Source organism: Sinocyclocheilus rhinocerous, unplaced genomic scaffold (assembly GCF_001515625.1).
Source record: "Sinocyclocheilus rhinocerous isolate Xijiao unplaced genomic scaffold, SAMN03320098_v1.1 scaffold12, whole genome shotgun sequence".
Classification (NCBI taxonomy): Eukaryota; Metazoa; Chordata; class Actinopteri; order Cypriniformes; family Cyprinidae; genus Sinocyclocheilus; species Sinocyclocheilus rhinocerous.
In genome coordinates, this window is record NW_015626394.1 from 1,255,112 (window position 1) to 1,268,684 (window position 13,573).

Consider the following 13,573-nt stretch of genomic DNA (forward strand, 5'->3'; position numbering starts at 1 on the left):
GTTTCTAGTATGCCTAGTAAGAGCTTGATTAGCTGGTTCAGGTGTGTTTAATTGGGGTTGGAGCTAAACTCTTCAGGACACCGGCCCTCCAGGACCGAGTTTGGACACCCCTGCTTTATACTTTACCCTCTGTATTTGTTGTCAGGTGATTGTAAGGTCAGGAGCTGGCACATTTTTTGGACTTGCTATCCACGGAAACTACATTTTTTGGTCTGACTGGACTCGGCGGGCTGTGCTACGGACCAACAAGTTCACCGGAGGAGATACTAAAGTTCTCAGGGCTGATATTCCCCACCAGCCAATGGGAATTATAGCAGTTGCCAAAGACACTAATAATTGTAAGTATTCCAAAAAAAATAAATAAATAAAAGATTGGGCTCTGAGAGTGGCCTCTGAAACTTTCATAAATATGTTGTGTGCATTGAATTCACATCTTTCACTGGCACTGGCACTTTTTGATTTCTAAGGAATAGTAGGAATGATAAATTAGAGTGGACTTTTTTAGTAACCAAGCAAACTAAATTGGAGACATAATTAATTTTAAAAAAGCATCCTCGAGTCACAGAGGATGCTCTGAACTGTCACAAATGTGAAAAGTAGGACGTCAGGAAATCGGTTTAAGAGACTCCCGACGGTTTCTGTTTGTGAGCCTGCTGTGAGGGGGTTTCTCCTCTCATTTGTTTGATCATGCCATATTATTGCAGCTGTCTGCCCCGAACCATTTTTACCTAAGGAATGTTACCAGTCAGCACTGACAGAGAGAGATGTGTTCATTCGAAGACAGATGTGAAGATAACTGCTGTTGTGATCAACAATGTGATCTTCTTACAGAAATATTTCTTTCCAATTCTTTCATCTGACACTGTGCCAAGTTAACACACCACCTTTGATTTTTGAGATTCGTTTCCATATTCATGCTTAGTTACAGCACAATAAGTTAAAGATGCTGGAGGCTCTTCATAGGTATGGGTGCTTCATACAGCTCCCAGAGGGGCAATGTTCTGGATTCATAACATTTCCTGACAGTCTGGATGTTCATTTAACAGTTCTTTGATCAGTCTGATTAAATGGACTATTCTTTCTATTTTATTTTTTTTTTTCCCGTTATAAATATATATTACCTGCATAATGATTTGAGTAAAACTTGCAGAATATCTTAGTATTTGATTTGTCCTCTTTTTTCCTCTTTAATGACAGCAGTCAGGCAGCATACACTGAAAACCTGTTCTCCAGCATGATTTGAGATCTATCCAAAGAGCATATTGTGCTTTAATGGAAATGAGAACATTTGACATCCGTACAAAGCAGGGTTATTATAGTTAACTAAAACTGAAACTAAAATGTGCACCATAAAAAATATTATTCAGTTTTATTTGAAATAAATGTAATAACTTTAACTGAAATGAAGTATAAAAACATTTTTCAGACTTTAAAAGGTTTCAGCTAGTTGCCAAGGCAACGTTTTTCATTTTAAATTAGCTAAACTTGATGTACTAAAATAACTAAAAATGAAATAAAAATGAATAAAAACTATATACACTCTAAAAAACACACATGTACTGTATGAATATGACAGAATTTTCTGTATTGGTTTTTACAGGTGTTTCACCTGTATTTTGAATTTTGCACTGCATTTTGTTATGTATTAAAGTTAATGGAAATGTCTGTAAAATTAATGGATAAAGTCCTGTCAGAAAATTACAAGTGCGTTTTCCATCCATCCATCCATCCATCCATCCATCTATCCATCCATCTATCTATCTATCTATCTATCTGAATTTCGTACAACCGTTTTGTGAATTGAAAATGCTTGGGGAATCTTGAAAATGAAGCATCCAGTTATATAAATGCACGTAAGCCTCCAAGGGCACAGGTACACATGGAGATAGGTTTTTATCACCTGAAAATGCTTCTTTTGACCTCAATATTAGCAGCTGAATTGGTTTTTGCATTCAAAGCTCATCTCAAGAGGTGGGTCATAATCTCTCGCTCCACATGAGAAATCAAGCTGAGTGAAAGCAATGGGAGGCTAATACCAGTCATGCTTACCACACTGGAACTCATCTGCACCATCTTCACAATCCTTCTGCCCATCACAAAGCCACACGCTGGAGATGCAGTTCCCGCTAGGGCAGGCGAAGTGGCCTTCTGCACATTTCTGCCTGTGGGAGACTGCGGCAGTCAGAGAAAACACGTGTTTGATTATGGAGAGCGTAAATAAGTCCAAGATTTGCTTAGTGTTAGCGAATTTGGTCCAGTGGTTGTTTGGGTCATTATTCCCTCCCTAAAATCGCTCCCAGGCAGATGAAATCTTTATGTGATGCAATTATCTATGGAACTATATGGGTGTAAAAGTGCACTTGCCTCATTAAAAGTACATCTCCATTCAAACAGGTCTACTCTGATAAATTCCACTTTTGCTTTCTATTTGAAACCACTGACATGCTATGAGCAATAAGCTGAAATCTACCAAGACTCATTTTCAAGTCACCTTTTCATCAGCCGTTTTGAAGGGACCGCAGTTTGCACGAGAGTTTAAATGTCTGCTCTACGCAAGTCTGACAATCACCAATAATTACTCATCAGCCTTCCAAACCTTTTTCAGGCTCTTCAAGCATGGATAAAAAGACAGGGGCCTGTCTCTGCCTCATTACCTCTTTCATAAATAGTGTTGCGACAAAATTCATTTGATTTTAATGGAACCTGGCTTCCTCAAGCTGCAAAGCTAACAAACGGAGAGTTATATTGAGCGTTACCCTGACAGTTCCTCTCATCGGCGTAATCTCCACAGTCATTGGCTCCATCGCACAGCCAGGAATGGTGAACGCAGAGTGAGGTGCTGTTACAACTGACAAAGACCTTTTCTGCCACTCCCATCCTGTAAAAGTCTCCACAATCTGTGTGATCTGAAAATAAGGAGGAAGATCTTGTTAATCTACTGTACGTCACATGAGATGCAAAACAGACGACGCAAAATAATTCCAAGCTGTATGATCATTCATGCACACACAATCCATAATCAAAATTAAAGCAATAGTTCACCAAATATGACTTCTGTCCATATGACTCTCAAAAGATGATTTTCTTAATATTATCCAGGCCAATCTTTGCACAATTTAATGAAAGTGAATGGAGCTGACTCTCCAAAATTACAAAAAAGCACCATTAAAGTAATAAAGTATCATTAAAATTCAACTACACTATTCAGCAAGGGTACATTAAATAGAGCAAAAGTGATAGTAAACACATTTATAATATTACACAGGATTTATATTTCAAATAAATTATGCTCTTTTGAACTTTGTATTCATCAAAGAATCCTGAAAAAGAAAAATGTATCCCAGTTTCCACAACAATATTACGTAGCACACGTTTTCAACATTGATAACAATACGAAATGTTTCTTGAGCACCAAATCAATATATAAGGATGACTTCGGAAGGACCATGTGATACTGCAAGACTCGTAATAGCTGCTGAAAATTCAGCTTTGCGTAAGTAAATTGAATTAATATTTCATAATATGACTTTTTGATCAAATAATTTCAGACTTGGTAAACATAAGACGTTTCTTTCAAAATAATCGTACTGATCCCAACCTTTTTGAAGTCGGCTGAAGCCATATGATAGCTTTCCTCCTCCAAAGTTCCAAATGCCATTGGCTCTAATGTCATTGATGTCAATGCTGCCATATTTGATTTGAAAGTTATAGCAGAGGAGATGATTTTCAGTAAATAATGACTTAATTCAGACTAAAAACTTTACTTAACTTGACTAAAATAATGACTACCATATCATATGACATCAGAAGACTTGGAATATAGTCCCTCAGTTACAGTTCCTTTTAAAATACTTTTATGGTAGATTTTATTTTATTTGTCCCATTTCATTATATAGGAAAGCATGGACAGGATATTCTTTTAAAATGTGCCTTTTCTGTTCCACTGAGGAAGGAAAGTCATAAAGATTTTGGGAGGACATTATTTTCTTCCATTTTTGGGTGATCTGTCCCTTTAATGACAATTTATTGATTTATCCTCTGTTCTATCTAGGAATGCATTACATTTGTCTATAATAGTCTGATATGTCAAGGCAATGATTATTACAGTAGGATAAAGAGAACGTGTGCTGCTTTGCAACATGGGCAGCGCTGCCTTACTGCAGTTCTTTTCATCCGAGGCATCGGCGCAGTCGATGACCTGATTGCACCAGGAGGATATTGATATGCAAGTTCCATCTTGACAGGATGACTCAGACGCAGCACACGTGACATCTGGAACAGAGACACTTCATTTACACGAAGAGCAAAGAGACTAAGGCACCTGGACGTGTGCTTAAATGAATGAAATATTGTGCGCTGATATTTGTATGATATGCACCGCAATATACAGATGATAACAGAGTCTTCCAGATCGCTCCAAGGAAAATTACTTGTGAAATGCTTTCACAGCTTGAAAATTGGGTGTCATTTTTGAGGTCTAACATGGTCCGAAATATACTAACGGCTCAAAATATTTTTGCTGCCTATTTTCTTTTATAGACTGCAAAAAAAGAAATAACTTCCTTAAGTGAAATTTATATGCAAAATGTCAAAATAATAATATTTGCAGACAAGATACTCACTGTTACAAAATGCCTCATCTGAGTTGTCCCCACAGTCATCGATTCCATCACAAAAGCGATTGTTAGCCACACAACGCCTGTTGTAGCAAGGACGGTGACCCTTTCGACAGCTCCTGTTGTCTAGCGATACGGAAAGCAATGGCAATCAGGGCAAAAAAAAAAAAAGCTTCACATCCTCTCTCTTATTTACTCTTTCTGTTGCTCTGGGCTTATTCCCATTTGCTCCTCTGGTTGAAAGCAGTAAGGAGAAGCAGCTCATTTTATTAAGTTGAAGCCTCAGGGAATGGAACTGCCACCTTAAACCAATTCTGCGTTCTTACTGCTTTCATGATGTGGGAGCTGGGAGTACATACGGCAAAGAATTGTGATCGGCCACTTACCACAATATTGCATTTTCTCATCTGACTTGTCTTTGCAGTGGGCAATTCCATCACATGTTAGCTGGTAGTCTATACATTCCCCATTTCCACACTCAAACTCAGTGTGGATGTTGCAAGAGGACGTTTTGGCTATAAAAGTGAGCACAAAATGATGTTAAAAAAAATCTACTTAATCTAAAGTAAATGAATTATGTCGCTAAGGAATACAAAAAATAGCATCATGTCATTAGTCCAACCGCTCACCTTTTCCTAATAAGCCACAAGTTTTGAGGTATCAATTATGTCTGTAGCATAAATGGTACAGGAAGAGTTCAAATCCCTAACCCTAGGTCGAAGCAATAGTCATAGCGATGTTTACATGCATACAAAATAAATGCTGGAATAAATGATGCAAAGTAATTTAACATCTTTCTGAGATGGAGGGACTCATATTCCCTGAGAGTCTGAGGGAAGCGTGGTGAAACTTACACACACATCTGTAGTCATCGAGCAGTATCCGCTCTCCTCGGCAGCTGCAGTTGACTGTGCCATGTGGAGTAAGGAGACACAGGTCACCACAGCCACCATTCAGAACCCTGCATGGAGATAGTTCGCCTGAAACACAGGGACAAGGGAACATCATGTACCATCACAACAGTGCTCTGAGCATATAAAAAAAAGGCCAAATAACAATATTAAACAACAAACAAACAAGAACACAGAGAAAAGTCATTCCAAAGTCTTTGAAGTGAGCAATCCACAAAACTTTGAGCTAAAAACAGGTTTGCTTTCTTAAAAAAAAAGCTGACTATTAAAATACACTGACAAATGCAGTACATCAGGGGCTTATTTACTGAATACCCTGGAGTTCCTACAAAGTGCAATTCCTAAGCAAAACAAAAAAGTTGTTAAAAATTTAAAATGGAAGTGTAATCTCATTTAAAGCGGAAGAAGAAAACTCCTTTGTTGGGCTTTGGAAATTAAAAGTGTGCGTTCCAAAAGTCTGAGACCACACTTGAAATGTAAGATTTAAAATCCTATTAAACATGACAATAAAAACATTTTAGGATTTTGAAACAATTTAAAACCAAGAAAACTGAAAACGAATAAGAAAACATTGAATTAATTAGAAATATTTCAGATTCTGCTCTATTTATAGGTCACTATAATCAAATATGCAAATCCGTGACATTGAACATGTGACTCCTTTGTACCACCAGTGTTAGTTTAGTCTCATTGAGATATAGTTTTTTAAATTACATTTTTAATTTTTAAACAGTTTTTCTTTTTCTTTTTTTTTTTTTAGATAGATTGCAGATAGATAGATAGATAGATAGATAGATGGATAGATAGATAGATAGATAGATGATGGATGGATAGATAGATAGATAGATGATGGATGGATGGAAAACGCACTTGTAATTTTCTGACAGGACTTTATCCATTAATTTTACAGACATTTCCATTAACTTTAATACATAACGAAATGCAGTGCAAAATTCAAAATACAGGTGAAACACCTGTAAAAATCTATACAGAAAATTCTGTCATATTCATACAGTACATGTGTGTTTTTTTAGAGTGTATATAGTTTTTATTCATTTTTATTTCATTTTTAGTATTAGTTATTTTAGTACATCAAGTTTAGCTAATTTAAAATGAAAAACGTTGCCTTGGCAACTAGCTGAAACCTTTTAAAGTCTGAAAAATGTTTTTATACTTTATTTCAGTTAAAGTTATTACATTTATTTCAAATAAAACTGAATAATAATTTTTATGGTGCACATTTTAGTTTCAGTTTTAGTTAACTATAATAACCCTGCTTTGTACGGACGTCAAATGTTCTCATTTCCATTAAAGCACAATATGCTCTTTGGATAGATCTCAAATCATGCTGGAGAACAGGTTTTCAGTTTATGCTGCCTGACTGCTGTCATTAAAGAGGAAAAAAGAGGACAAATCAAATACTAAGATATTCTGCAAGTTTTACTCAAATCATTATGCAGGTAATATATATTTATAACGGGAAAAAAAAAAATAAAATAGAAAGAATAGTCCATTTAATCAGACTGATCAAAGAACTGTTAAATGAACATCCAGACTGTCAGGAAATGTTATGAATCCAGAACATTGCCCCTCTGGGAGCTGTATGAAGCACCCATACCTATGAAGAGCCTCCAGCATCTTTAACTTATTGTGCTGTAACTAAGCATGAATATGGAAACGAATCTCAAAAATCAAAGGTGGTGTGTTAACTTGGCACAGTGTCAGATGAAAGAATTGGAAAGAAATATTTCTGTAAGAAGATCACATTGTTGATCACAACAGCAGTTATCTTCACATCTGTCTTCGAATGAACACATCTCTCTCTGTCAGTGCTGACTGGTAACATTCCTTAGGTAAAAATGGTTCGGGGCAGACAGCTGCAATAATATGGCATGATCAAACAAATGAGAGGAGAAACCCCCTCACAGCAGGCTCACAAACAGAAACCGTCGGGAGTCTCTTAAACCGATTTCCTGACGTCCTACTTTTCACATTTGTGACAGTTCAGAGCATCCTCTGTGACTCGAGGATGCTTTTTTAAAATTAATTATGTCTCCAATTTAGTTTGCTTGGTTACTAAAAAAGTCCACTCTAATTTATCATTCCTACTATTCCTTAGAAATCAAAAAGTGCCAGTGCCAGTGAAAGATGTGAATTCAATGCACACAACATATTTATGAAAGTTTCAGAGGCCACTCTCAGAGCCCAATCTTTTATTTATTTATTTTTTTTGGAATACTTACAATTATTAGTGTCTTTGGCAACTGCTATAATTCCCATTGGCTGGTGGGGAATATCAGCCCTGAGAACTTTAGTATCTCCTCCGGTGAACTTGTTGGTCCGTAGCACAGCCCGCCGAGTCCAGTCAGACCAAAAAATGTAGTTTCCGTGGATAGCAAGTCCAAAAAATGTGCCAGGCCCCGACCTTACGATCACCTAACAACAAATACAGAGGGTCAAGTACAGAGCATTTGCTTACAGATTATATATTTGATATATATTTGTCTGCTGACATGTATTATATACATTATAATATTTGTGAGTGTGTTGTTTAAGTACTGTATATATTAATGTGTAACACATTACAATAAGGTTCCATTAGTTAATGTTAGTTAATGTATTAACTAACATGAATGAACAACGGACAATACATTTATTACAGTATTGATCTTTGTTAATGTTAATTAAGGAAAATACAGTTGTTCATAGATAGTTCATGTTAATTTACAGTGTATTAACTAATGTTTACAAGCACGACTTTTGATTTTAATAATGCATTAGTAAATGCTGAAATTAACATGAACTAAGATGAATAAATGTAGAAGTATTGTTCATTCTTAGTACATGTTAACTAAAGTAGTTAACTAATGTTAACTAATGAACCTTATTGTAAAGTGTTACCTATTAAGGTTTCTGGAAGAAGTCTCTTATGCTCAACAAGGCTGCATTTATTTGAGCAAAAATACAGTAAAACAGCAATACTGTGAAATACTATTACAATGTAAAATAACTATTTTTTATTTTAATAGTAAGTTCAAAAGAACAAATTGTAGAACAAATAGAAATTTTAACAATCTAAAAGTATTTACTGTCACTTTAGATCAATTGAAAGCATACTTGCTGAATAAAAGTTTTAATTCCTTCTTTTGTTTCTTTCGTTCTTTCAAAAAAAAAAAAAACCTTTGAATGGTAATGTATATATATATATATATAATATTTTAGGCATCACATCATTATAATATACAGTATGAAAAATGTATAAATATTTATATTGTGAGATTTCATAAAGATTACATTCAACAGTGTCTTATAAATGACTAGGGTTTTTAAAGCATAATTTTAAATGAGTGTTAGATGATCATAAAGGCAATCGAAACATAAATTAAAATAAATTTCTAATATGGTGCGGTACTACTGATATATCATGCACCCCCTCAAATTTCAGCTATTCTGTTGTCAAGATATTCACCATTATTAATAGTCATTGCAAAAAAAAAAATAGTAAAAACAATAGCTTTTGGCTGTCCTCTTACACAAGGATCAAACCAATAGCTTACAATTAAAAACAAGGGACAAAAACCACTGTAAAGTCTCTTTGAGGGGACCAAAACTAATGTGTAGGTAGAGGACACATGCTTTAAATAATCGCCCAGCAGCCAGTTTAGCTCAGATCCTGTGAGTGTTAATGCAGGTGTCATGGTGACTGACACAGATATAGATCACACAACTCCTTCTGGGAGTTCCCGGCCTGTGGGGCGGGAGGATGTCCCACAGCTCCAGAGACCCAACCATTAACAGGAACACGTATGTAGCCGTGATCACATTAGCCTTGCCACCATGGTGGGAAAAATAGGACAGGTGTTGATTAAGAGAGCCCAGCTTGAGCAAACAACAACTGGATATCCGTGGGGGGATGGGGGGGGGTTTGGGATGAGGAGCATGCCAGATGGCTTTTGATGGAGCATATTGATTCAGAATTAAATTTAGCGGTGCAAGCATTCTGCTCCAGCACTAATTATCTCTGTTTATCTGATCAAATAGATGTCAAATAGAGTTTTCGGCTAACAACTATAGCCACATGCATTTGCCCGCAGCTCTGATGGGCATTACAAAAAACTTACATCTATAATAATACTCCTCTTTGTGTGGATATGATATAAATGATGGCACCACAGAGAAAGTCTAACCATGCGTACCGTTAGGCTTCCACTCAGTTTCACCATACGAACCCTTTTGCTAAAACCAGTTGGGAGATTTCAACTGCAAGGCAGTTTGCCAAAAGCCATGTTGATTTAGTTTTGCTTAATTCTTCACAGTTTAATTGGCTAGTTGATAGGATGGCCCAGCAGGGGTCTCAAAATAAGCTTTCATTACCACTAGTGCGCTTAGTTTGGGAGGTTGAGGTACTCTAATGAACTCTTTGTCATGTTTCTTCAAAGTGGCTAATTCATTACAATTAAACTGATCTGGTGAAGGGTCAATGGACACAGCATCAGTGGACACTAATAACTCCAGAGGGTTGCCCAATCTATGGGTGGTCATCAAGTCATTATCGTCTCGATGTAGTGACCCGCTGCAAAACCCAGTTGAGGTTTATGTTTTAGAAAATGAGTAGGAATTACTTCAACTGGTGGTTGTTATTTCCACTAATCAAAAGCACTTTATTAAACAACAAGAAACAAATTAAGAAAGAAAAAAAAATGTACAGGAAACTGGAACAGGAAACCCTCTAGGGTTAATTTAACATGATTCATTGTTTAAAAAGCAATAACAGAATAACATCTTAACAACAAACTATAATATGCAATTAATTGTGATCAATTTGAGCATATATGTTCAATAAGATTTCATTCTTTCTTTCTTGCATTAGATAACATTAGATATGCACTGAACTAACAATGAACTAACTAGGGGTGTGTCCGAAGCTGAATACCTTATTCGGAATGGCACGAATAATGACTTTAAAACGAATAACGAATAATTATGTCGAATAATATTCGGCTGAGGCTGACACAGACACTCCTTGTGTTTGCTGGGTAACAGGTGATCCAGGGGAAAGCATGATATTATTCATAATCTCTAAAATCACTACACAATAATGAGTGTGTGAAGTGAATGAGTATAAACATGAATGAAATGAGCACAAATCAAATAGCCGTGTTGCTGTTGCCTCTCCGTGTGTCTCTCAGAAATCAGAGCTTGGCAAGATTAAATCAACTAAACTACTACATCATACACATGTTCTACTATTTGATATGTATATTTAAATGAATGCATGAAGCACAGGATGCACAGCAAGATCGCAAATCAAACAGACACGTTCCATCTCCGCACGTCTCTTAGAAACCCAACCAGCTCCAGCCTAATAATCAACTAAGGTACATATACATTTTCTACTGCTTGGTATGTCTATTTAAATGTTTTAAACTTTGTATGATAGGCTACGAATTTCTCTGTCTCACTCTCTCTCGGAGATGGCGTTTATACAGGTATATTCTTTATAATTTGTTCAGATTTGCATTTGTACGCATAGTAAAAGGTTTTTCTTTTTTATTTCTTTCAACCTCCATGTTCTCGAATCAGCTATTTATACAGTCAGCCTCCTCTTTATTTGAGGTTGTGGTTGTCTTGACATTACTCAGTACACAGAGTTATGTATTCCTCCTATTTTACTTTTATTAACATTTATTATTACTGTTTTAATAAGAACTTTTTAATCACGAAAGGTCCCCGAGCTGGGACTTGAACTCGGGTCTCCCGAAGCACAACTGCATTACACCTAAAAGCACAGTCTAAATGAGGCTATTGGCTCAAATGTTCTAATCATAATGAAAAATATTATTTTATCAGTTATAAAAGACATATTTGTTAAGTTATAACTACAAAGAAAAAAAGATAGGCTGTAAAACCACAGACATAACGGTTTTCAGTTTAATTGTACGCACTTCCGGATAAAGCCCCATCCACTTCCATTGTTACAGCTTGTTACAGTTACAAATATTGGCTCCGCTGCACACCCCTACAACTAACGTTGGAACAATTTTTTTAAAGCATTAATTCATTTAGTTTAATTTATAAAATTGATAAAATATTACATATTTTATAAATGATAAAAGACTACATGTTTAGAAATTAGCATCAACCTAGATTAATAAATGCTGTAAAGCAATTTTAATTGAAGAAATGTTCTGTGAAACACCACGAAACAGAGAAAGAGTCATACTCACGTGTCTGTGGGAGCCATCATATTCACAGCGTTCAATTTTGCCCAAGCTGCCATCAGAGAAATACAGCTTTTCCGCTTTATGGTCAATTGTGAGTCCGTTAGGAGTGAATACATCTGTGCTAATGATGATTTTCATGTTATTCCCTGCAAGAGTGGAGCGCATGATACTGGGGTGCTGCTCATTCCAATTGGTCCAAAACATGAGGCTACAAAATACACAGGACAAAAAAATTAGAGCAATAGAAGCGATTTTACAGACAGCACTAGCAAGACGATTCAATACTGTCGTCTGCCGGTATTTTTAAACTGGCTCTATGACACATGGGAATATCACTGACTGCACAAATAATAGTGGACAGAAATTACTCAGGGCCTATTTGACGTTTCTCTTACAAATTCCTTTCACAGTCTAATTCCACGTTCTAATTGAAAATTAGTGATACATGCTGACATTCTATGCCAATTAATCATTTCAGGTTAGATTCTAATTAACAGCAGTCGGTAGTCCATTTGAAAAAGTGCCAGATTACCAAGTAAGCATATTCTCTCCAAGGTTGAGGGTTTAATGTAGTCGGTGAACTCAGGGTCAGCACATCTTTCTGAATATCAATGCTGTTCATCAGTCTCAAATGGTTCTTTTAGAGTGGATATTTAAGTGCATATACCATCCACTATGTCTGGAGAGTTGCCACTCTGCTGGATCAGGAATAAAAATATTCCATCTACAACAAATTTCACATGGTGCCCTGCTCATCTGATGAGGTCAAACTAATTAAAATATTTTCCTTCTTGACTGATTGACATTCCATATGTTTTAGTTTTCCTGTGTGTGACAAATCAATTTGCTCTCGATTTTAAAAGTTAATATGCTTCCTCCTGACATAAAAATCTATTTTGTTTTACACTATGTGTTGACAAAGTGAATGTGTTCATTTTGTATAGCCTATAGCAAATGAAATCTTTCCCTCTGTTGGAGCAGAAAAATGGCACATTTTATACGCGTCACACCAAATGTAATTGGTTCTTGCATGTCACATGACCGATGACTGGGCATTTTGAATGTTCTGAAGTGCAAATAAGCATTTCAATGCACACGACAACAAACTCAAACTCTCATGTGAAATTATATCTTCCTGTATAAAAGCATTGCCTTTGATTATTGCTAAAAACGCTCTCGATGGCATTTTTTTTTATTTGACAGTATTCTTTGCAGACCGACAATATCAGATACCTAAATGAGCAAAAAAATTCCCTTACTTTTGACATTCATCCAGGGCCAAGACGTGGGGATGGTCATCCTCAGACATGGTGACAACGGCTTGCCTGGTAAAAGCTGCTTGTCGGCTCTGGTCTACTGTGTATCTGCTGATGCTTGAGGTGGTGGAACTAGTCCAGTAAATCGTGTCCCAGGCACGGTGATAAGCCAAGCCCTCAACCGAACCCACACCTACAGAAAACAACAAGCTACAGTTTGACCATGCTAAGACATACTGAATCCAGTCGCATGGAAAGGTGATTAAATAGTATGTTTTCATTGATATTGCAGTTTGGAAATGAACACACCTCTGTGTGTTAATGCTTTCACCTGTAGTATTAATAGCTTAGGTGTTTGTTTGTTTTTTTTAGATAGATAAAATTTTGTATAAATGATCTTTTTTTAAAATTTATTATTTATTAATTTTTTACTATATTTAAATACATTGTGAATAACACAGTGAGTGTCTGCATTCAGAAAACCATAATCAATCAAAGCGACATCTCACTAAGCATTATAAAATGGTTAGGCTTTGTCTGCTATCATGTCTAAAAATTCATCAGTG

General features: G+C 36.1%; 1 protein-coding gene across 1 annotated transcript in view; it reads right to left on the bottom strand.

Moving 5' to 3' along the window:
* LOC107714450 (low-density lipoprotein receptor-related protein 1B-like) overlaps nt 1-13,573 on the bottom strand; it is a 309,159-nt gene that overhangs the window by 61,847 nt on the left and 233,739 nt on the right. Inside the window, exons 41-49 of the mRNA XM_016520289.1 lie at nt 13,011-13,200; nt 11,755-11,959; nt 7,771-7,963; nt 5,471-5,596; nt 5,003-5,131; nt 4,623-4,742; nt 4,159-4,272; nt 2,757-2,906; nt 2,050-2,172 (exon numbers count right to left, since the gene is read on the bottom strand). Coding sequence (XP_016375775.1) covers nt 2,050-2,172; nt 2,757-2,906; nt 4,159-4,272; nt 4,623-4,742; nt 5,003-5,131; nt 5,471-5,596; nt 7,771-7,963; nt 11,755-11,959; nt 13,011-13,200 — 1,350 coding nt within the window. The remainder of the gene's footprint in view (nt 1-2,049; nt 2,173-2,756; nt 2,907-4,158; nt 4,273-4,622; nt 4,743-5,002; nt 5,132-5,470; nt 5,597-7,770; nt 7,964-11,754; nt 11,960-13,010; nt 13,201-13,573) is intronic.